We start from the raw sequence: 25,132 nt of genomic DNA, 5'->3' as shown, positions 1-25,132 counted from the left end.
ACCCCTGTAATCCCAGCACTTTGGGAGGCTGAGGTGGGCGGATCACTCAACGTCAGCAGTTCGAGACCAGCCTGGCCAACATAGTGAAACCCAGTCTCTACTAAAAATACAAAAATTAGCTGGGTGTTGTGGCGGGCACCTGTAAAAAACATTTGTTAAATGATGAATGACCAAACAAATGAAGTAGGGTCTAGACTTTCTTTTTCTTTCTTTCTTTCTTTTTTTTTGGATGGAGTTTCACTCTGTTGCCTAGGCTGAAGTGCAGTGGCACGATTTTGGCTCACTGCAACCTCTGCCTCTTGGGCTCAAGCAATTCTCCTACCTCAGCCTCCTGAGTAGCTGGGACTACAGGTGTCTGCCACAGTGCTCCGCTATTTTTTTTTTTTTTTTTTTTGTATTTTTGGTAGAGACGGGGTTTCACCATGTTGCCCAGGCTGGTCATGAACTTCTGCCATGTTCTTAACTCTTCAAGGTAAATGACTTGTTCTTTGACACTTGTGAGGCAAACCTGAGCTTAGATAGCTAAATTTTTATTATAACATATCAAGTAATTTGTGAATTTAGAATCAACACCTGATAAGATTTTTTAAAAAATCTCTTGGCATAGATTTTTTTTTTGGCCATAACTCACCCCACTATGATTTACCTATCCCATCCTACCTCTTATTCTGTTCAGAGCAGTTTCCAGACTGACTCACTTCTTCAATGACAAGTCCTTTGTACAAAAGAGAGTCATCTTATTTTCATGATACACAGTGATGTTTAGTGTAGACTTATATATCCACTTGGCTGTTTAATAGCTACCTCAAATTTAACAAGCCTAACTAAACTCTTTCCCCATATTCCTCTACACTGCTTCTCTCCTTTGCTTCCTCATCTCAGAAATGGCAATTCTACCTGTTTAGTTCCTGAAGTCCAAAACCCTGGGGTCACTGATGCCTCTTCTCTGTCTGTCATATCCCTTATCTAATCAATCTGAAAAATCCTTCAGCCATTCCTTCAAAATCTCTCTAAAATCTGACCACTTCTCCCCACCCACACTGCTTCCATCCTGGTCTAAGCCACCATCATCTCTTGCCTGGATTATTGTAATACTCTCCTAAAGATTCTTCCTGCTTGTATCCTTTCTTCCTGCACCTATTTTCAATACAGCAGCCAGAGGAATGCTGTTAAAACATACATCAGATCCTGTCATTCCTCTGCTCAAAATCCTCCAGTGGTCCTCCATTTCATGCAGAATAAAAGCCAGAGTCCTTACCTTGGCCAACAAGGCTCTAGATTGGATTTTGCTTTCTTAACTCATCTCCTTCCCTCTTCCTCTTCTTACTCTGCTCCCAGCCACATTGATCTTTCTGGAACATACCAAACATTCTTCTGCTTCAGAGCCTTTGAATTTTCTGCTTCTTTTTTCCCCAGACATTTGCATAGCTCTTACTTCATTTCATTCAGGTCTCTTCCCAAATGTTCCCTTATCAGAGATACCTTCCTTGATCACCTTACAGCATACCCCATCACTCTCTCTCCCTGTTGCTCAGCTATATTTTTCTTCATACCACTTATCAAATTTAACCAACTTTATTTATTGTCTGCCTCTTTATGCTGGAAGTAAATCACTTTGAGGGCAACAGGAAATATTTATTGAGGGTCTACTAGGTGCCAAGTCTGTTTCTAGGCAGTGGGGATATTAAAAAAAATCCTTATTGAATGTTTATTCAAGTACTATATAAACTGCTGTATTTACTTAGTAAATATTTGATGAGTGTATTGAATAAATATAGTATACGCTCATCAGAGTAACAAGAATGGTTCAAAGGAAAAGGAGATTTGGATTGACTTACCACTCTTTAACTCATTGGAGCATCTGCCACATCTAAAGAAATGGTTCTACAGACCACCAGGTGAAAAGTTGGAAATCTAATAAAATTCAAGGACCCCCAGGCATTCTATACTCCTAACTCTAAGGGACTCTTGGATTCCTCCAAGCTATACTGATTAAAGAAAAATGCCTGGACTGCATGAGAAACTTGGCATTGGCACCAAGAGACTAGAGTCTAGTGACTGACTAGAGTATCAGATCAGGAGGGAAGTATATAAGAAGTGCTAAAAATTAATGAGAGGCTTTGACCTTGACCAGAGAGAAAACTGTTTTGTATTAGGACAGAATAAACATTCTAAGGAAGATCGGTATCAGAGACGTTGGTAGCTGAATTTGGATAAAGTAGTTTTAGGGAAAGGAGGAAATTATCTTCTTTAAGAGAAAACTTGGGAGGTTAGATGAAGAGGTAAACCTTAGAAGCCATTAGACTTTCCACTCAGAGAGGGAGGGAAGACCACGCCCACTATAGAAGGTGATATTGCTCTTACCACCTGTCTCCTCTCTTCCTTTGCAACCAGGGATTATGAAAAGTTTGATGGTTGTGGGAGTAGCCTCAGGGGAAAAGCCGAAGGTGGAGAGACTTACATGTATCAGAGGGTGAGATGATTAGGAGAGGAAAGGGTCCATGCTTCTTAGCTCCCTGCTTCCACATAGCCAGAAGACTTCTGGGAAACTGGCTACAAGTAGTAGGTGAATAATGGGTAACTTTTACTACATGGACTGCATTTCTTAGGCTTGAATTGGTCATCAATTGTATGCAAAATGACTTCTCTAGAGAATGGCCCCACTGGTCCAGTTCTCCATTCAAAGGCTCAATGCTGCTGCCACCTCCACTGACTAGAAAACCCTATCTTACTGCTCTGGCTCTTTTTTTTTTTTTTGGTATTATTATGGGGTCCTTGTTCTGAGCTCTTTCTCAGATTTCAGCCAGTTATACTTCTTATTGCCCCTACTGACAAAGTCCTGGCTCCATCTCTTTAATAGCTTCCGCCCTCTAAAACTGCTTCCATCAGTGGCCCTTACTCACATCAACAAATGTCAGTTTAAAATTTTCATTTTCATCTGTATAAAGTCATATTGCTTTGTAACCCTCCAGACACATATTATTGGCAGATGTAGCCAGACACATGCTGTCTTTGAATCCAGATGCCTTTGCAGCAGCCCAGAGCTATGTATTCTACAAACCCCTGTGCCCAAAGGGGTAGCATTATGTCAATTGACAGAGTGATGCTGAAATATCAGAGCAATTCAAAGACCCTGCCCAGGAGCTAGCTCAACATTTTGTTATGCCCCACAGAATGCATTGCTAGTTAACTCAAAGCTATTACACCCAGAACAGGGATGGTTTCCATTGATACATCACTGCCTAGCTGAAGGGGCAGTCAACATCATCAACTTACATAACAATCACCAACAATGTTCCAGATAGTAGGCTAGATTCTAGGCTTATACAAAGAGAAATGAAATCTCTGCCCACAAGAAACTTATAAACTAGTTCTAGAAGGTCTAGTTCAGATTTGGGCATGGTAGTGGATACCAACATTGATAAAATTATCATTGGAATTAACACATCATGTAAGTGCTAGCAGGGTACAACACTGTCAATTCCAAGAATAGGACCAAATCCTCCTGTTGACCTTAATAGGTGTGGGACATCTCCGGGAGAGATGAGGCCCTTATAGAGGGTGATTTTGAGAGATACAAATGCTATCATGGCTCTCAGACATACTGAGAAAGGACTGAAGGTATCTGGAGTTGGAGGAGGGAGGATCCTTGTATAGTTAGTTCTATGTTAAAGGACTGATTGGTAGGTTAGGCTGCAGAAATAGTCTATGACCTTGGGTCTGTGGTGGACAGTATATAAGATGATGAAGCACACTTGAAAAGGTAGTGTTTTTTTTTTTTTTTTTTTGAGATGGAGTCTCACACTGTCACCCAGGCTGGAGTGCAGTGGCACAGTCTCAGTTCACTGCAACCTCTACCTCCCAGTTTCAAGCGATTCTCCTGCCTCAGTCTCCCAAGCAGCTGGGACTAGGCCCGGCTAATTTTTTTTGTATTTTTAGTAGAGACAGGGTTTCACCATATTGGCCAGGCTGGTTTTGAATTCCTCACCTCAAGTGATCTGCCCGCCTGGGCCTCCCAAAGTGCTAGGATTACAGGCGTGAGCCACCATGCCCTACCAAGAAGGTAGTTCTTAAAAGGATACTTTTACTAACAAATAATTCAGAAGTGATAAAGGATCAACTGAGTAGACTTACCATCTGCTCCTTCATTGCTTTTGCTTCTTTTATTGCGGCGAACACGCCTACTTTCTTCTTCAGAGTATGGCTTTTCATCAGGGAAGAAGAAATTCAATAGGGCCATCTGTAAAAATTACAAGTACATTAGTCAAAGGTTGACCCCACTCAGTCATAGCCAACATAAAAAACCAGCTTTCCATAGACAGTCTACCTGTACCTTAAGTTTGATGTGTCTAAAGCCTGAGCCCATCTTCCCCTCCACTGTACAAACCATTTTATTTTTGATACCATTATTATTCCAATCATGTAGGCATGACATTTTGGTTAATTTCTGAATCCCATTTCTTCCACCCTGAATATCTAATAAATAATCCATCAGGTCCCATTTCTTCATATATTTCTGGGATTCAGAGAGCCTAGCCACAAATTTCTAACTTCCCACACATACTGAGGATGCTCACTCAGAATTTGAGTTGAACAGAAAATTGAACAGAAAACCTTGAATTTGGCTGGGAGCAGTGGCTCACGCCTGTAATCCCAGTACTTTGGGAGGCCGAGGTGGGCGGATCACCTGAGGTCAGGAGTTCGAAACCAGCCTGACCAACATGGTGAAACCCCATCTCTACTAAAAATACAAAATTAGCCAGGTGTGGTGGTGGGGGGTGCCTATAATCCCAGCTACTGGGGAGGCTGAGGTAGGAGAATTGCCTGAACCTGGGAGGCAGAGGTTGCAGTGAGCTGAGGTCGCACCACTGCACTCCAGCCTGGGCAACAAGAGCAAAACTCTGTAAAAAAAAAAAAAAAGAAGAAGAAAGAAAGAGAAAGAGAAAGAAAGAGAAAGAAAGAAAGAAAGAAAGAAAGAAAGAAAGAAAGAAAGAAAACCTTGAGTTTGCTGCTCCCCATTGGACTTCATTATTACACATTCATGATTTTGCCACATTGCTATTTATGATGTAATTTTGGTTTGTTCCCAAAATGCTGTGCATCCAATACTGAGGTACTATTTGTCAATGCTCTTCTGGGAGTTAGTCATGACAAAGTACACAATTATTTTCTCCTCTTCTGAGATTCCTATAGCACTTGTGGTCTATAAGACTAATTTTGGTACCTGGTCCTCTACTGTCTTATAATGGTCTCTGATAATAATACAATATGTTTCATATGTGAATGGGTCTGGCTTCACTAATAATCATAGCTTAAATATATATTTGCTGAATCGAATCATAATCTTTTAGCATGAGTGCTTTACTGTGGTAAAACCATGTGCTTGAGGTAAACAGTAAACACGGTAGTAGGACTGAGTGATTCTAATGCCAACTCTGCCACTTACTAGCTGTATAACCTGGAACAAGTTACTTAAACTTTAGTTTCCTCATCAGTAAGTAGGGATAATAATAGTACTTTGCAGATAAAACAGTTGCAGAGTTAGAACAGTACTTAGCATGTAGCATGCACTTAATAAATGTTTGCTATTACTATTATTATTAAACTTAATCTTCAAAATAGAATGGTTAATTTGGGGCCTAAAATAGAACAAATGAATCTGCATTTTCATTCTATTATCAGTTCAAAAAATAAACAATTCCAGAGTCCTCATGTCTGCTCCATCTCTGATTAAGTGGAAAAAAAATGGGTTGGACCCAAGAAAGCCCCAATATTCTACACAAATTTTCTTCAAAATTCTGTGATTTACCCAATATCCTTAAGGTGTATGATTAGCATCTTGAAGGATACATGAATGTATTAAATATAAAATTAATAAATCAATGTGTAGGTAATTTCCATCTTGTCAACAGGACTGCATTTCAAAATAAACTGCCATTTTTGTCAAAAATGGTTGAATATCAATCAACAATTTCACATGGTTCAACTGAGTAGTATTTTTGAGTCACTTGATTGGAATGTAAAAATGCATTTTCTCATACAATCAACATAATAAAGTTTGGCTAGTTCTCCTGATAAGCCCACAGAAAGTTACTTAACTCACAATATAAATAAGCTAAGTACTAATAATAGTATAAAACTAAACTGCTGTTTACAATAAAATCTCAATCATTTGCAACTCTACAAGTCATCCTGGATAGAAGAGTTTTCTTGATAACTTTGAGTGCTGAAACTTACTTCAGCTATGCAGCCATTAAAAAAGAATGAGATCATGTCCTTTGCAGTGACATAGATGGAGCTGGAGGCCATTATCCTTAGCAAACTAATGCAGGAACAGAAAACCAAATATGGTATGTTTTCACTTATAAGTGGGAGCTAAATGATGGGAACACATGGACACATGGTGGGGACAACACACACTGGAGCCTATTGGAGGGTGGAAGGTGGGAGGATGGAGAGGATCAGGAAAAATAACAAATGGATACTAGGCTTAATACCTGGGTGATGAAATAATTTGTATAACAAACGCCCAGGATACACATTTACGTATGTAACAAACTTGTACATTCTGCACATGTACCCGTGAACTTAAAAACTAAAAAAACCCCGTAATAACAATATTTACTTCAGTGTTTATGAATATTAAAGTATATGATAGGGCCTAGTATAATGCAATAAAAAAGAAATTAGTTTATAATATGTGATTTAATTCAGGGCTTACTGAATATGTGGAGGACTATTTGCCTGTACATTAAATGACCTCAGTCCACTATGGGTTTGAGGGTTTTTTAATTATTACAATTACATTATAGAGCAATACATGCTTTGATGGAGAGGAGCTTCAAGTTCTCTGGGAGCAAGAGGGGAAGCATCTAACACAACCTGAAAGTGAACAAGTCGTCTTGGAGGAGGTGTGCTACGTCTGTGAGTCCTAAAGGATGTCAATGATTTAGTGATAAATGGAAAATGGAAAAGGAATTCCAGGAAAAAGGAGTGCTGTGCTTAAAGGTTCAGAGGAAAAAGAAAGAATAACAACTTTTGGAACTATAAGTAGCTTAGAATAAGTGGTAGGAGGTGAGAGGGAATGGTGAGAAATAAGCCAAGGAGTATTAAGTAAGAGCCAGATCATGTTGAGGAATTTAGACTTAGATCCTGCAGCAGGGGGATCTTCTGAAGGATTTTTTTCCCTTTTGAAATTTTTGTACTTTACAAAAATTTGATATATAATTTAGATGCAATAAAATGCACAAATTTTAAGCATACAGGTTGAAGAGATTTGATAAATATACATGCTTTTGTAACTACCACCAAACTCAAGACAAATCAAGATTTCCATCACCCCCTAAAATTTTCTCTTGTGCCCTTCAGTCATTCTCCAGTACCCCTGACCCTGAGACAACTACTGTTCTGATTTCTATCACAATAGCTAATTTTTCCTGTTCTAGATTACAATCATCCATTATAATTTTTCATATGTATGAATGAATATGAATTTTCACTCAACATACTGTCAGTGAGATTCATTCATGTTGTTGCATGTATCACTAGTTCATTCCTTTTTAGTGCTGAGTAGCAGTATTTCACTGTATGGCTCTATCACACTTTTTCTATGAATTCTCCCATTGATAGACATTTGGGTTTTTCCTAGTTTGGGACTATTATAAATAAAGCTAATATTAACATTCATGTACAAGTCTTTGTGTAGACCTATATTTTCATGTTTCTTGGGTAAACACCTAGGAGTAGAACCTCTGGGTTATATGGTATTTGTTGTAAGAAACTGCCAAACTATTTTCCAGAGTGACTACCATTTTAAATGCCCACCAACAACATAAAGGGTCCCAGTGCTCTGCATCTTCACCAACGGTTGGTACTGTCAGTATTTTTAATCAATCCACCATTCTGGTGGATGTGAAGTACTGTTTCATTGTGATTGGTTTTTGAGTGCTTAAACTTCTTTTTAATGTTATTTTATCTTTTGTCTTGCCATCAACTATCAGATTTCACTTTACCTACCTGTAACATCTTTTCCAGTCCTTTCAGATTTGCTGCTTATAATCTGCTATAGGCTTGACATTTAGTTAAAACTAATAAGACTTATGTACAAACAGAATAAACAGGCAATGAGTGTGGTTTTGAATGGCTTTTCCAATAAGTAAGATGCATATTTTCTAGTGGCTTAGAAACCATTTGTTTACTGCTTGATTTCTGGCTGTGGTCTAGATTGGTGAATCTATCATACACCCAAGTTCTACAAGGGTAGGCTATTCAGCACAATGCTATTTCTAGGAAAAGATATTTTGAAATACAGATGAAGAACCTCCCCACCATTACCAACTACAATTCCAGAGATTCCCTCATACTTGTTGTGCTCCCTCATGGGCTGAGCTCCTATGGGAGTTCTGGCAGGGGCCCTAGCACCTTCCTGTGTCCTAGTGGTGTCAGTAGGAAAAGATACTCTTGTATTAACTGTTCTAAGGGTCTAATAGGAGCTTGTGAGAACTCAAGCCCCCAGAAGAGGAGAGTTGAGGGAGAAACAAACTTCTGCAGACAGCAGAAACAACTCCACCTTCCATGAGTAGTAAGAGTAGTTCAAAGTCCCTCAAGAGAGGTTGTTGATGAATATGGGACATTCATAAGTCAAGTGTTCATTAGAAGAGAACTGCCTGCCTGTATATGAAAATGCTTTGAACATAGTTCATGGTTTGGCTGTGTCCCCACTCAGATCTCATGATTAATTCCCATGTGTTGTGGGAGGGACCTGGTGGGAGGCAACTAAATCATGGGAGCAAGTCTTTCCCTGCTGTTCTTGTAATTAGTGAATAAGTTTCATGAGATCTGATGGCTTTAAAAAAAGGACTTCCCCTGCACAAGCTCTCTCTCTCTTCGCCTGCTGCCATCCATGTAAGACGTGACTTGCTCTTCCTTGCCTTCCCCCATGATTGTGAGGCTTCCCCAGCCACAGAGAACTGTAAGTCCAATTACACTTCTTTCTTTTTTAAATTGCCCAGTCTTAGGTATGCCTTTATCAGCAGAATGAAAATGGACTAATACACACAGTTTCTATTTTTTCAATAAAAATAAGAAGAAAACAACACAAAAACACTGCTTAAAATGAGAGAGTCCCTATTCACAGGGCCCTTTTTTGCATCTCAGTTAGAGGTAGCAGGGAAAACTAACCTCTGTATAATGGTAAAGACAAAAATCAGTGGCTGCTCACACAAAATATCTGGAATTCTAGCTTGAGTTTTGCATTCATTAGCATAGCCTCCAGAGGCAAGTTGCAGGATATGAATAAAACAGTCTTCTCTTTTAGAATATTGCTTTCCTATTGCACAAGGGAGGAAGCATCAGGAATGTTGGCCACAGCCAGGTATTTTGCTCAAGGGGGAAAAAAATCTAATTCTTTACACTTTATTAAGTGATTACACCCTTGTTTCCTATGGTAAAATTACATGGTAAACAGCACCTGCAAATTACAGGGATCTCAGCTGGAAACAGTTCGTTCATAGTGAGACATGAGGGATACATCCATTATTGCTAGTGACTCTCCAGACACTTCTACAAACATATTTTTTATATATCTAAACCCACAAAATTATTTGGTACTTTTTTGGTACCATGACATAGAGTAAATTTAATTCATTTTCTATTTCATGGCTAATGTCCTTGATTTTACTAGATAATTCATAGAAAATTACTCATAAGCCTCTTTAGGGAAGGGATCACACATCCATTTTTGTATAGCTAGTGCCTAGCCCTGGGCCTGGCACATAATAGGCCCTAATAAATCTCACTCTCTTGAAAGAATAATTAGATTGTCTTTGTTCATGTTGTTATAATGAAATACCAGAGATTCGGTATCTTATAAAGAAGAGAAATTTATTTTCTCACAGTTCTGGGAGCTAGAAATTCCAAGATCAAGGTGCCAACAGGTTTGATTATGAAGTGGGGGCTATTCTCTGCTTCCAAGATGGCATCTTGTTGCTGCATCCTCTAGAGGGGAGGAACACTGTGTACTCACATGATGGAAGGCAGAAGGGCGAGAGAGCTGAATACTGCGTAAAGCCACTTTTATTTTTTATTTTTTTTTTATTTTTCTTTATTGAGGATCTTTATTTGTTTGAGCCTGGTGATAAGAGACTTTCATATCTTTTTTTTTCTTTTTTATTTATTATTATTATACTTTAAGTTTTAGGGTACATGTGCACATTGTGCAGGTTAGTTACATATGTATACATGTGCCATGCTGGTGCGCTGCACCCACTAACTCGTCATCTAGCATTAGGTATATCTCCCAATGCTATCCCTCCCCCCTCCCCCCACCCCACAACAGGCCCCAGAGTGTGATGTTCCCCTTCCTGTGTCCATGTGTTCTCATTGTTCAATTCCCACCTATGAGTGAGAATATGCGGTGTTTGGTTTTTTGTTCTTGCGATAGTTTACTGAGAATGATGATTTCCAATTTCATCCATGTCCCTACAAAGGACATGAACTCATCATTTTTTATGGCTGCATAGTATTCCATGGTGTATATGTGCCATATTTTCTTAATCCAGTCTATCATTGTTGGACATTTGGGTTGGTTCCAAGTCTTTGCTATTGTGAATAATGCCGCAATAAACATACGTGTGCATGTGTCTTTATAGCAGCATGATTTATAGTCCTTTGGGTATATACCCAGTAATGGGATGGCTGGGTCAAATGGTATTTCTAGTTCTAGATCCCTGAGGAATCACCACACTGACTTCCACAATGGTTGAACTAGTTTACAGTCCCACCAACAGTGTAAAAGTGGTCCTATTTCTCCACATCCTCTCCAGCACCTGTTGCTTCCTGACTTTTTAATGATTGCCATTCTAACTGGTGTGAGATGGTATGTCATTGTGGTTTTGATTTGCATTTCTCTGATGGCCAGTGATGGTGAGCATTTTTTCATGTGTTTTTTGGCTGCATAAATGTCTTCTTTTGAGAAGTGTCTGTTCATGTCCTTTGCCCACTTTTTGATGGGGTTGTTTGTTTTTTTCTTGTAAATTTGTTTGAGTTCATTGTAGATTCTGGATATTAGCCCTTTGTCAGATGAGTAGGTTGTGAAAATTTTCTCCCATTCTGTAGGTTGCCTGTTCACTCTGATGGTAGTTTCTTTTGCTGTGCAGAAGCTCTTTAGTTTAATTAGATCCCATTTGTCAATTTTGGCTTTTGTTGCCATTGCTTTTGGTGTTTTAGACATGAAGTCCTTGCCCATGCCTATGTCCTGAATGGTAATGCCTAGGTTTTCTTCTAGGGTTTTTATGGTTTTAGGTCTAATGTTTAAGTCTTTAATCCATCTTGAATTGGTTTTTGTATAAGGTGTAAGGAAGGGATCCAATTTCAGTTTCTACATATGGCTAGCCAGTTTTCCCAGCACCATTTATTAAATAGCGTAAAGCCACTTTTAAAATGACCTTAATCCCATTCACAAGGCAGGAGCCATAATGGCCTAATTGCCTCTTAAAGGCCTCACCTCTTAATACCACCACATTGGCAACACCTACATTTTGGAGGGGACATACTTAAACCAGAGAGCGGACTATCACCAATCCATTCCTTAAAGCCAAGATTTTTTTTTGACTCTAATTGGGCCTAGTTTTTGAGATCCATCATGGAGAGGTACACTAAGGATTCAATACACTATTGGCAGGAATCAAGTCAAAGGGATCCTAAGAATGAGAACCCTATAGGTCAGTGGTTCTCAAACTTCAGTGTACATCAGAATCACTAGGCATGAGTGTCAAAATGCAGAATCCTAGGCCTTACCCTTCCCAAATTTAAAGTCAGTCTGAGGTGGAACCCTAGAATCTGACTTTTCAACTTGCTCACTAGGGGTGCACCCAATCCTTGAACTAAACTTTGAGAAACAGCTGTATTGTTCATTTATCAATCGGTTCATTACCTTTAGACTAAAAAAACAAAGTTCTCTTTTTTCTTCTGGGTAAAATAGGGGTCTTGCATAGCTAATGTTTTTCACCTTTTCTTCTATCATTCCCAGAGTTAATGTATTTATGAAATTGGTACTTCATGCCCCTCAAGAGGAGGCAGGTACATACCAGGCTCTGTAAAATCAGCAAATCATCTATTATTTTTCAAAATGATTTCTCTTTCATGTTGTTGAATATAAAATCTATTTTTCTTATTGCAACCACTGCCATCACTACCATCATCCATGACCTATCAGCTGGGACCTTCAAATAAATTAAACCATTTATGCCCTGAAACATTCAACAAAATCTCTGATTTCACTATAGCAAGATATAAGCATCCTGGCGCCAATGAGTGAAACAGGGTTGTCTCATTGGTACATATCCATGATGGATATGTCATAGATATAAAATGATTACAAAAGATGGCATGGAACGCACTTTTAATCATAAGAACCCTTAACTCGACATGCTTTGATTATCAACAAAAGGTCTAGAGAAGGTCATTCAGGGTGGTGTTGTCTGAATAAACATTGAGTACTTACCATATGGAAGGCACTGAACTAGAAACTATCTTTAATATACATAGACAAACAACATACAAACAATTTTGTGGTTTTTTTGTAGCTGTGATAGCACTACACAATAGGAGGTAGTAAGGTTTCAAAAACAGTGTGACAACAATAGAAGCACAGTATGTGCTAGTTGCTGAACAGAGTGTGCCAACTCCTGGGAGTAAGCAAACAAGGACATTCAACATTGATCATAGCATCCCATGGGAGCTGTCACCAGTGGGGTGGGGGTGGTGGTGGCAGCAATCAGGCCAAATGCCAAATGAAACTGGCATCTTGGACATCTCTGATGTGAGTGCCAGGGATTGCCATGTCTTGTTGTAGATATGTCAGAGGATGACTGAAATTATGGAGTAACGCTAAATGTGGAATCTAAACACAACCAACATTTTTTCATCACATAGAGCTAAAAGCAGTCACTGAATTCTGCTTCCTAGGCAGTTTCACTTAAAAATCACTGCCCAACAATGCAAGTAACTACAAAGTAGAAAGGAAAATAAAAAATGTATTTTTACTTGGGAAGATTACCATGGAATGGCACCAGTGTGAAATTGTACTACAGACCAGTTCAATCTCTGGCTTTTCTTAGATCCCATTTTGGGGCAGAACACATCCCCTCACATTTATCAAATAATGCCTTATATATCTTAATTGTATTTTTTCTTCCCCCATAGGTAGTAAGCTATGCCTCCTCAATGGCAGGTATATTTGTGGGTCCAGAACCAGTGTGGACTTGTCCTCTGGACAGGGTGAAATCTGTTTAAGATGTACATCAAGGAGAAAGATGAGTTATTAGAAACATAAAACTATTAATGCAAAGGGGGAAAATGGACCCCTGCCCTGACTTTTTGTTTCCTAGGTCTAGCTTGATTCCTAACATCCAGAACAGAGCTGAAAAACTAAAAGCTTACTGAATTGATCCTCATCAATGGAAAATATAAGTTGGGTCCAGCTTTTGTATGACTTTGAAATTTACACCCACCACAGATATCACATCTACTTGGTGAACTGTTTTATTGTCAGAGTCAGAGTCATGCTTAATGTAAAATGGTAAGAGGGGATGACTACTACTGAGATTCTGGAAGTCAGTTGGTCTCTATCAGCATTAAATCACTGTTCCTTGCTGACATGCGTAGAAATACAATGGCAGAAGGAAACCAAAGCATCTTTGGTATGGTGAGCTTTATGGCATAACCATAAGCAGGGGTGGCATAAGAAATACTCTAAAGGTGTATTAAAGAATAGCTCTAACTAACATTAACATTGCTGTGGGCTGCTGGGGAAAACAGCAGCAGAGACCAGCTTGGAATGCAACAATATGGAATTTTTGAACTTTTTGAGCAAAGGCTTTCAGCTGACCACAAGTCAAACACAGAAATACATCCAGTGACAGGCTCTACAAGTAGCAGCTGCAGACACAAATTAAAAAAATGGTTTGTATGTATGTCATATAGAAAGGACTTCTGGTTGAAGATTTAGTCTTTGCTCCCCATGAGAGTGGATTAGATCAGTAGTGACATCTTTGAATAAAAGGAAGGGCAACAATATATACTGGATGACACTGCCTTCCCTTGGGAGTGTGTGCTTATTTATTTTGTAATTCCTCATGCTTCTAAAGTGAAAGGTGCTTTGGCACATAAAGAGAAAAACATACTCTTCCACTTATAATACCTGGAAATCACTAAAGGCAATCATTTGTGAGTAGCTTATAAATTAAATGAGCTCTGGATTCAGAAAACATTAGCTCAAACACAACCTCTTAATTGTGAATTGTTAAATGGCTCTTAAACATTTGATAATGATGTTGCAGTTTACCTTTATGAAGCTGGATTAGCACAAGTTAGAGTAGCGTTATGACTAAAATGAGATTGCCTGAGCAATATATTTAAACTAGGATTTTTTTCTCCTTGTCCAAAATTTCACTAGTAATAGCATTCTACGAAATCCATTCTGCTGCCAATGGAGACTTACACCACATAAACTACCCCTAAGCCACATCTGACTACAACATTCTAGATAAATATGAAGGAAAAAGAAAAGTGAGGTAGTTAGTGAAAACAGAGTTGCAACAGTCAGAACTTGGGGGAGGGGAATAGGATACAAATAAGAAGCAAATTAAGAAACAGATGACTATTGATTCTGAGAAGGCAAAAATGTTCCAAATATTATAAAAAATTAAGTAGTGGGAAAAATTTTAAGGAAAGATGAGTGATATTCAGTTTACATTGATATTGAAATACATTGTAGACTAGAGTTCAACTGTTATAACTAGGGCTCAGATAATGAAAGAAAGACTAGAAACAATGGTCCAAATAGACTCATGGGCTTGGGTAGATAACAAGGATATGAATGTAGATACGTGGCCAGTGGACCATTAATCCAGGACTGGCTCACAGGAATGTGAGTATAGAAAGTGAATCTCAGAGATCAGTAAATAACTTCAGAGGAAAAGGTCAGGCAGGATAGGCTATAAGTACGCAGATTGAATTCAAAGAAGAGTTTAAGATACAGGTATCTTAGGGGCAGACAGGTTAATCAGCAAGGATTTAGTCCATAATAAAAGCCTGAAACAAACCCGAGGATTGGGAAAAACAGTAAAGGGCCTGGGACACAAATTCAGGATTTTAAAGACTATAACACTAGAATCACCAAGGGCATAAAAGGACTGGCAAGAAAAACACGAGACCAGCAAAACCACTGTGAGATTAGACAAATCCAAAGCTGCAATGCTGTTCTCTGCTAGCTTGGCATTTTAGTGCCCCATGTGTCCAAGTGTGTCCAGGGCCTCCCTTCAGGTAAATACAAAATAATTCATTATGTGACATAATGGCAGGCCAATACTATTTCAGTGGCTGTAAAACTGAGAGACAAATGTCTTGAGAGACAATTTTTTTCAATATGGCTACTGACTGGAATCCAGCATTAGGATGTCTGTGGAAATGTCATTTTCTTAGAGGAAAATTCCTGACTCTTGCTTGTGACCATGAAAGTGAGTGAAGAAAGTATGCTGAGTGTTGTCTCATGAATATTTTGTATAGTATCTCAATGGAGCAATCCACTCAAAAAGAAATTAGGATAAAATATAAACAAATGAAATGAAGTATAGCAAAATACCCTATTCATTAGAGTCAATTTTATACATATCCATTGTTTGATTTAGTATTAGGGACTAAAGATATCTTTCCATGAAGCAATGGAGAATTAGATTTCAATGCTTTATACTAATCTCTTTCACAGAGCTTTAACTCTAACGAATCCTTTGATTTCTATAAATGGATAAACAATGTAGGTTTGTCCAGTTCATAGCTAATTGCTCCTAATTACAAATATTTTCCAAAAAATCCACAGAAACTCCATAAACTTTAAAATTTAACAAATATATAGTTATCTGCATCAAGGTAACTAACCAAACAGTTTTAGCTCCTCTCTCTCCCAAGATCCCATTAAAATGACATTAAACAGACAAACAGAGGTGGAGGAGGTGGAGCAAAATGGCCAAATGAAAGCCTTCAGTGATCATCCCCTCCCCTTGCAGGAACATCAAATTGAACAAATATCCATACAGAAACCACCTTAATAAGAACCAAAAATCAGATGAGTGATCATAGTACCTAGTTTTAACATCATATTAAGGAAAGAGGCAGTGAAGAGGGTAGGAAAGACAGTCTTAAGCCACCTATGCCACCTCTCACCCATTCCCCAACAGTGGCCATGTGGCACAGAGAGAATCTGCACTTTGGGGAGGGAGAGCACAGTGATTGTGACTTTGCATTGAAACTCAGTGCTGCCCTGTCACAGCGGAAAGCAACCTGGGGCAGAACTCAGCTGGCAACCATGGAAGGAGCATTAGACCAGTGCTAGCCAGTGGTTGGAACTGTCCATCCCAGTGGTTGGAACCCGAGTTCTGGCAAGCCCTAATACTGTAGGCTAAAGTGCTTTGGGGTTCTAAATAAACTTTAAAGGCAGTCTAGGCCACAAGGACAGCAATTCCTGGGCAAGTCCTGGTGCTGTGCTGGGTTTGGAGACAGCAGCTTGGAATGCACGTAATCTAGTGATATATCAGCTGGGGTGCCAAAGGAGTGCTTGCATCACCCCTCCCTCAACCAAAAGCAGTGCAGCTCACAGCTCCAGGAGAGATTCCTTCCCTCTTCTTGAGGAGAGGCGAGGGGAGAATAAAGAGGACTTTGTCTTGCAACTTGGATACCAGCTCAGCCACAGTAGAATAGGGTACCAGGCAGAGTCCTAAGGCTCCCATTCCAGGCCCTGGCTCCTGGAGGACATTTCTAAACACATCCTGGGTCAGAAGGGAACCTGCCGCCTTGAAGGGAAGGATCCAGTCCTGACAGAATCCATCACCTGCTGACTGAAGAGCCTTTGGCCCCTGAAAAACCAGCAGTGGTAGCCAGGCAGTACTCAACACGGGCCTTGTGTGAGATTCAGCTGTGCTGGCTTCAGGTGTGGCCCAGTACATTCCCAACTGTGGTGGCTATGAGAGAATCCTCTTGCTTGACAAAAGGAGAGGGAAGAGTAGAAGGGACTTTGTTTTACAGCTTAGGTCCTAGCTCAGCCACAGTGGGGTAGAGCACCAAGTGGGTTCTTGGGGTCCCAAATTCTAGGCCTTGGCTCTTGGATGGCATTTCTGGACCTGTCCTGGGCCAGAGGGGAGCCCACTGCCCTGAAGGAAGAGTCCCAGGCCTGGCAGCATTCACCACAAGCTGACTAAAGACCCTTGGGCCTTGAGTGAACACTGGCAATAGCCAGGCAGTACTCACCATGGGCCTGAGGCAGTGGTAGCCACAGGGAGAGACTCTTCTGCTTGAGGAAAGGGTAAGGAAGAGTGGGAAGGACTTTGTCTTGCACTTTGGGTGTCAGCTCAGCCACAGTAGAACAGAGCACCAAGTAGGTTCCTATGCTTCCTGACTCCATGTTCTGGCTCCTGGATGGCATTGTTGGACCTGTCTGGGGCCAGGGAGACTTGCCACCCTGAATGGAATATCGTACGCTTGGCTAGATTTGCCACCTGCTGATTGTAGAGCCCTTGGGCCTTGAGTGAACATAGGCAGTAGCCAGGCAGTGGTTACCACAGGCCTGGGGTGAGACTCAGTGCTATCTTGGCTTTGGGTCTGACCCAGCACAGTCCAGGTGGTGGTGGCCACAGTGGTGCTTTGTGTCACCCCTCTCCTAGCCTCAGACAGCTCAGCATAGAGACAGAGACTCTGTTTGGGGGAAAGTAAGGGAAGAGAGCAAGAGTCTCTGTATGGCAATTCAGGGAATTCTCCCAGATCTTACCCATGACCACCAGGTGGTACCTCTATGAGTCTGCAAGAGCCACAGCATTATTGGGCTTGGGGTGGCCCTAAAGCTGCAGTGACCAAAGACTTAGATCACAACACTCAAGTCCCTTCAAATACCTGGAAAGCCCTCCCAAGAAGGATGGGTTCAAATAAACCTAGACTGCGGAGACTAGTCAATACGTAACTGTTCAATGCCCAGACGTCGATGAATATCCACAAGCATCAAGACCTTACCAAATGAACTAAATAAGGCATTGGTGACCAATCCTGGAGAAAATGAGATATGTGACTTCTCAGAGAATTCAACATAGCTGTTTTGAGGAAGCTCAATGAAATCCAAGCTAACACAGAGAAGAAATTCAGAATCCTATCAGATAAATTTAACAAAGAGATTGAAACAAAAGAATAAATTCTGGAGCTGAAAAATGCAATTGGCATACTGAAGAATGCATCAGAGTCTCTTACTAGCAGAATTGATCAAGCAGAAGCAAAAATTAGTAAGCCTGAAGACAGGCTATTTGAAAATACACAGTCAGAGGAGACAAAAGAAAAAAGAATACAAAAAAATGAAGCATGCCTATAAGATCTAGAAAATAGCCTCAAAAGGGCAAATACAAGAGTTATTTGCCTTAAAGAAGAGATAGAGAGAGATCAGGGCAGAAACTTTCTTCAAAGGGATAACAGAGAACATCCCAAACCTGGAGAAAGGTATCCATATTCAAGTATAAGAAGGTTATAGAATAACAAGCAGATTTAACCCAAAAAAAGACTACCTCATAGCATTTAATTATCAAACTCCTAACGGTGAAGGATAAAGAAAGGATCCTGAAAGCAGCAAGAGAAAAGAAACAAATAACATAACAATGGAGCTGTATACATCTGGCAGCAGACTTCTCAGTGGAAACCCTACAGGCTAGAAGAGAGTGGCATGACATATTTAAAGTGCTGAAGGAAAAAAAAAACACCTTTTACCCTAGAATAGTATATTCAGTGAAAATATCCTTCAAACATGAAGGAGAGATAAAGACTTTCCCAGACAAACAAAAGCTGAGGGATTTCAACACCAGGCCTGTCCTACAAAAAATGCTAAAGGGAGTACTTCAATCAGAAAGAAAAGAACATTAATAAGTAATAAATAATCACCTGCACATACGAAACTCACTGGTAATAGTAAGTATACAGGAAAACACAGAATATTATAACATTGTAACTCTGGTGTGTAAATAACTCTTATCCTAAGTAGAAAGACTAAATGAAGAACCAATAAAAAATAATAACTATGACAACTTTTCAAGACATAGACAATATAATAAGATATAAATATAAAAGAAGGTTTTAAAGTGGGGGGGATGAAGTTAAAGTGTAGAGTGTCTATTCGTTTTCTCTTTGCTTGTTAGTTTGTTTGTATATGTAATCATTGTTAAGTTGCCATCAGTTTAAAATAAATGGTTATAAGATATTATTTGCAACCATAGTGGTAACCTTAAATAAAAAAGTACAACAGATACACAAAAAATCAAAATCAAGAAATTACATCATACCATCAGAGAAAATCACCTTCACTAGAAGGAAGACAGGAAGAAAGGAAAGAAGGAAGAGAAGACCACAAAAATATAAAATAAGTAATAAAATGGCAGGAGTAAATCTTTACTTATCAATAATAACATTGAGTGTAAATGGACTAATATCTTCAATCAAAAAACATAGAGTGGCTAAGTGGATAAAAAATCAAGACCCAATGATCTGTTGCCTACAAGAAATGCACTTCATGTATAAAGACAAACATAGACTGAAAATAAAGGGATGGGAAAAGATATTCCATGCTAATGGAAACAAAAAAATTAGCAGGAATAGCTATACTTCTATCAGACAAAATATATTTCAAGACAAAAGCTATAAAAGAGACAAAGAAGGTCATTATATAATGATAAAGGGGTCAATTCAACAAGAGGATATAACAATTTTAAATATATATATATATATATATATATATATATATATATATGCACCCAACACTGGAAGACCCAGATATATAAAACAAATATTATTAGAGTTAAAGAGAGAGATGGACCCCAACACAATAATAGATGGAGACTTCAACACTTCACTTTCAGCATTGGATACATCATCCAGACAGAAAATGAACAAAGAAGCATCAGACTTAATCTGCACTATAGACCAAATGGACCTAATGGATATTCACGTAACATTTCATCCAAGGGTTGCAAAGTACATATTCTTCTTCTCAGCACATGGATCATTCTCAAGGATAGACCATATGTTAGGCCACAAGAGAAGTCTTAAAACATTCAAAAACTTGAAATAATATCAAGTATCTTCCCTGACCATGATGGACTAAAACTAGAAATCAATAACGAGGAATTTTGGACATTATACAAACACATGGAAATTAAACAATATACTCTTGAATGACCAGTGGGCCAATGAAGAAATTAAGAAGGAAATTAAAAAATTTCTTGAAGCAAATGAAAATGGAAACACAACATACAAGAACCTATGGGATACAGTGAAAGCAGTACTAAGAGGAAAGTTTATAACAATAAGCACCTACAATAAAAAACTAGAAAAATTTCAAATGAACAACCTAATGATGTATCTTAAAGAACTAGAATTGCATTTAATTGTACATTGAAAACTAACTAAAATAGTATAATTGTATTATTTGTAACACAAGGGATAAATGTTTGAGGAAATGGATACCTCATTTATCATGATGTGATTATTATGCACTGCATGCCTGTATCAAAATACCTCCTGTAACTCACAAATATATACACCTACTATGTACTCACAAAAGTTAAAAAAGAAACAGAAATGCAAGACCGAAGCAAACTCAAAATTAGTAGAAGAAAAGAAATAATAATGATCAGAGTAGAAATTTGAAATAAAAATACAAAAGATCAATAAAATGAAAAGTTTTTTTATCAAAAGATAAAAAAATCAACAAACCTTTTGCCCAACTAACTACAAAAAAGAGAGAAGACCTAAAGTAATAAAATTAGAGATGAAAAAGGAGACATTATAACTGACACTGAAGAAATACAAAAGATCATTATAGGCTATTATGAGCAACTGTATGCCAATAAATTGAAAAATCTAGAAGAAACTGGTAAATTCCTAGACACATACAACCTACCAAGATTGAACCATGATGAAATCCATCACCTGAACAGACTAATAACAAATAATGAGATTGAAGTTGTAATAAAACATCTCTCAGCAAAGAAAAGCCTGGGACCCAATAGCTTCACTGCTGAATTTTATCAAACATTTAAAAAAGAACTAATATCAATCCTACTCAAAGTATTCCAAAAAATAGAGAATGAGGGAGTACTTCCAAACTCATTCTATAAGGCCAGTATTACCCTGATACCAAAACCAGACAAAAACACATCAAAAAAAGAAAACTACAAGCCAATATCCCTGATAAACATTGATACAAAAATCCTCAACAAAATACTAGCAAACTGAATTCAACGACACATTAAAGAGATCACTCACTGTGACCAAGTGGGATTTATCCCAGGAATGCAAGGATGGTTCAACATATGCAAGTCAATCAATGTGATACATCATATCAACAGAATGAAGGACAAAAATGATATGATCATTTCAATTGATGCTGAAAAAAGAGTTTGATAAAATTCAACATCTGTTCATGATAAAAACCCTCAACAAACTGGGTATAGAAGGAACATACCTCAATACAATAAAAGCCATATATAACAGACCCACAGTTAGTATCATACTCAATAGGGAAAAACTGGAGGCCTTTTCTCCAAGATCTGGAATAAGACAAAGATGCCCACTTTCACCACTGTTATTCAAGACAGTACTGGAAGTCCTGGCTAGAGCAATTGGATGAGAGAAAGATATAAAGGGCATCCAAATTGGAAAGGACAAAGTTGAATTATCTTTATTTGCAGATGAAATGATCTTATATGTGGAAAAAACTAAAGACTCCACCAAAAAAACAATTAGAACTGATAAACAAGTTCAGTAACGTTTCAGGATAAAAAAAATCAACACAGCATTTCTATATGTCAGCAGCAAACAATCTGAAAAAGAAATTAAGAAAGTAATCCCATTAAAATAGCCACAAATAAAATAAAATACCTAGGAATAAACTTAACCAAAGAAGTGAAATATCTCTACATTGAAAACTATAAAACATTGACGTAAGAAATTGAAGAGGACACACAAAAAATGGAAAAGATAGTCCATGTTCATGGATTAGAAAAATCAATATTGTTAAATATTCATAGTACCCCAAGCTATCTACTGATTCAATGCAATCCCTATCAAAATATGAATGACATTCTTCATGGAAATAAAAAAAATTCTAAAATGTATATGGAACCACAAAAGACCCAGAATAGCCAAAGCTATCCTGAGCAAAAAGAATAAAACTGGAAGAATCACATCACCTGACTTCAAATTGTAATACAGAGCTATAGCAACCCAAACAGCATGGTACTAGCATTAAAAGAGACACATAGACTATGGAACAGAATACAGAACCCTGGAATAAATCCATACATCTACAGTGAACTCATGTTTGATAAAGGTTCCAAGAACATACATTTGGAAAAGACAGTCTCTTCAGTAAATGGTGCTGGGAAAACTGGATATCCATTTGCAAAAGAATGAAACTAGACTCCTATCTCTCACTGTAAACAAAGATAAAATTAAAATGGATTAAAGACTTAAATCTAGGACCTCAAACTATGACACTAATAGAAAAAAATTGAGGGAACTCCAGGAAATTGGACTGGGCAAAAATTTAATATCCCACAAGCACAGGCAACCAAAGTAAAAATGGACAAATGGGAGCATATCAAATTAAAAACTTCTACATAGCAAAGGAAACAATCCACAAAGTTAAGAGATAATCCACAGAATGGGAGAAAATATTTGCAAAGTACTCATCTGACAGAGATTAATAACCAGAATATATAAGGAGCTCAAACCACTCCATAGGAAAAAAAATCTAATAATTCGATTTTAAAATGAGCAAAAGATCTGAATAGACATTTCTCAAAAGAAGACATACAAATGGCAAAGAAGCATGTTAAAAGGTACTCAACATCATCTATCATCAGAGAAATGCAAATTGAAACTACAATGAGATATCATCTCACCCCAGTGAAAATGGCCTTTATCCATTTTAACTTTTATTCAAAAGACAGGCGGTGCGAAAAGTGACGGCGCAGCACGGTGTGGTGCAGATCCCTTGCTGGGCGAGAGGTGTCTATGGGGCACCCGCCACTGCCACCGCCGCCGGGTGCTGTCTCTATGGCCAGGGGGAGGAGGAGGAGTGAGAGCTCAGTGACACAAGTACATAAATAAAGGATAAAATATTCTCTGAAACAAATCTTCAATCAAGTATAACATTTTGATGCTTGGCATCTAGACTCCCTTGTGCCCTCACTATGCCAGCAGCAACTGTACATCATAGCCAAAGAATTTGTGAAGTTTGGGCTTGCAACGTGGATGAAGAGATGAAGAAAATTCGTCAAGTTATCCGAAAATATAATTACGTTGCTATGGACACCGAGTTTCCAGGTGTGGTTGCAAGACCCACTGGAGAATTCAGGAGCAATGCTGACTATCAATACCAACTATTGCGGTGTAATGTAGACTTGTTAAAGATAATTCACCTAGGACTGACATTTATAAATGAGCAAGGAGAATACCCTCCAGGAACTTCAACTTGGCAGTTTAATTTTAAATTTAATTTGACAGAGGACATGTATGCCCAGAACTCTATAGAGCTACTAACAACATCTGGTATCCAGTTTAAAAAACATGATGAGGGAGGAATTGAGACCCAGTACTTTGCAGAACTTCTTATGACTTCAGGAGTGGTCCTCTGTGAAGGGGTCAAATGGTTGTCATTTCACAGCAGTTACAACTTTGGCTATTTAATCAAAATGCTGACCAACTCTAACTTGCCTGAAGAAGAACTTGACTTCTTTGAGATCCTTCGATTGTTTTTACCTGTCATTTATGATGTGAAGTACCTCATGAAGAGCTGCAAACATCTCAAAGATGGATTACAGGAGGTGGCAGAACAGTTAGAGCTGGCATAGATAGGACCACCACATCAGGCAGGATCTAAATCATTGCTGACAGGAATGGCCTTTTTCAAAATGAGAGGAATGTTCTTTGAAGATCATACTGATGATGCCAAATATTGTGGTCATTTGTATGGCCTTGGTTCTGGTTCATCCTATGTACAGAATGGCACAGGGAATGCATATGAAGAAGAAGCCAACAAGCAGTCATGACATGAAATAGTCCTTTTATTTTTATTTTATTTTGAGCTACACACATGCTTGTATATAGGTTTTATCTCTGGTTGAATCCTTTGAACAACAGACAGTCCCTTCCCCCCGCCCTTTCAAGGCCCATTTTATTGTCTGCCTTTCAGTACTAAGTATGATCGTTCCTATCTCAGATTAAAAAAAGAAAACAAAAAAACCCACAAAAGAACAAACAAACAACAACAACAACAAAACACATTCAGGTTAAATTTGGCCTTAATTTAATATACTTGTTAGCAAGCGTGTGTGACAGAGTGGAGAAAGCTACATCATTGAATATTTTGATAAACTTTACCTAGTTGGGAGTTTGGTTTATTTCTCCCTTTTCCTAAATTAACTAGCACTGACTGTAATTTATTTCTCTGTTTCATGTCTCTCCCTTCCATTCTGCAGGAGTTTTAGCTATTTGAGATTGTGGACCATCAGTTTTGTACTTTGGAGAGTGATTCTAACTCAAAACCTCTGTTTTATCAGAAATGTTGTTTTTACGTGATCTTAGCTGGAAAAATGACCATCTGCCAACTTTACACAGCATTTACTCGGTTTTGACCCACAGAATGTAGCACATTTATTGTGCAAACTGTCAATTCAGTGAAACTAAAAAAAAGACAAGAAACTACTGAGGAGCTTAGTAACTGCTGTTTCTGTACGTAATGTTTAATCTTCCAAGCACATCTAGTGTCTGTCAGTTTTTAATTGGCATGTGTAGGCTGCTCTGTGACTGAAGACTTTTCAAACCAGTCTTACCCCCTTCAGGAAAAATCCCTTGTGATTGAATACTTAGTATCTGCCAGGAAACTGGTACTCAAGATGTTGAAGCTACAGTTACTTTATGATAGCACACTTCCCTTGATCTGCTTATTTTTATTCCATCACTGTTTACCCTTGTTTTTTTAATTTTGTAGCCATACTTATGATGATCTTGATTTGTTGGTTATACAAATTGATTTTTTTTAAAATCC

General features: G+C 38.4%; 1 protein-coding gene and 1 pseudogene across 2 annotated transcripts in view; one reads left to right on the top strand and one right to left on the bottom strand.

Annotated features, from left to right (window-relative positions):
- The window catches only part of EDA (ectodysplasin A), a 426,944-nt gene that overhangs the window by 74,812 nt on the left and 327,000 nt on the right, over positions 1-25,132 (bottom strand). For both annotated transcript variants that reach the window (XM_008969994.3, XM_008969995.3), the window contains exon 2: positions 4,135-4,240. In XM_008969994.3, the coding sequence (XP_008968242.1) occupies positions 4,135-4,240 (106 nt within the window). The remainder of the gene's footprint in view (positions 1-4,134; positions 4,241-25,132) is intronic.
- On the top strand, positions 23,206-24,658 carry LOC100970432 (CCR4-NOT transcription complex subunit 7-like; annotated as a pseudogene).

The sequence above is a fragment of the Pan paniscus genome, chromosome X (assembly GCF_029289425.2).
Source record: "Pan paniscus chromosome X, NHGRI_mPanPan1-v2.0_pri, whole genome shotgun sequence".
NCBI classification, from domain to species: domain Eukaryota; kingdom Metazoa; phylum Chordata; class Mammalia; order Primates; family Hominidae; genus Pan; species Pan paniscus.
This window is presented reverse-complemented; position numbering and strand designations above follow the sequence as displayed.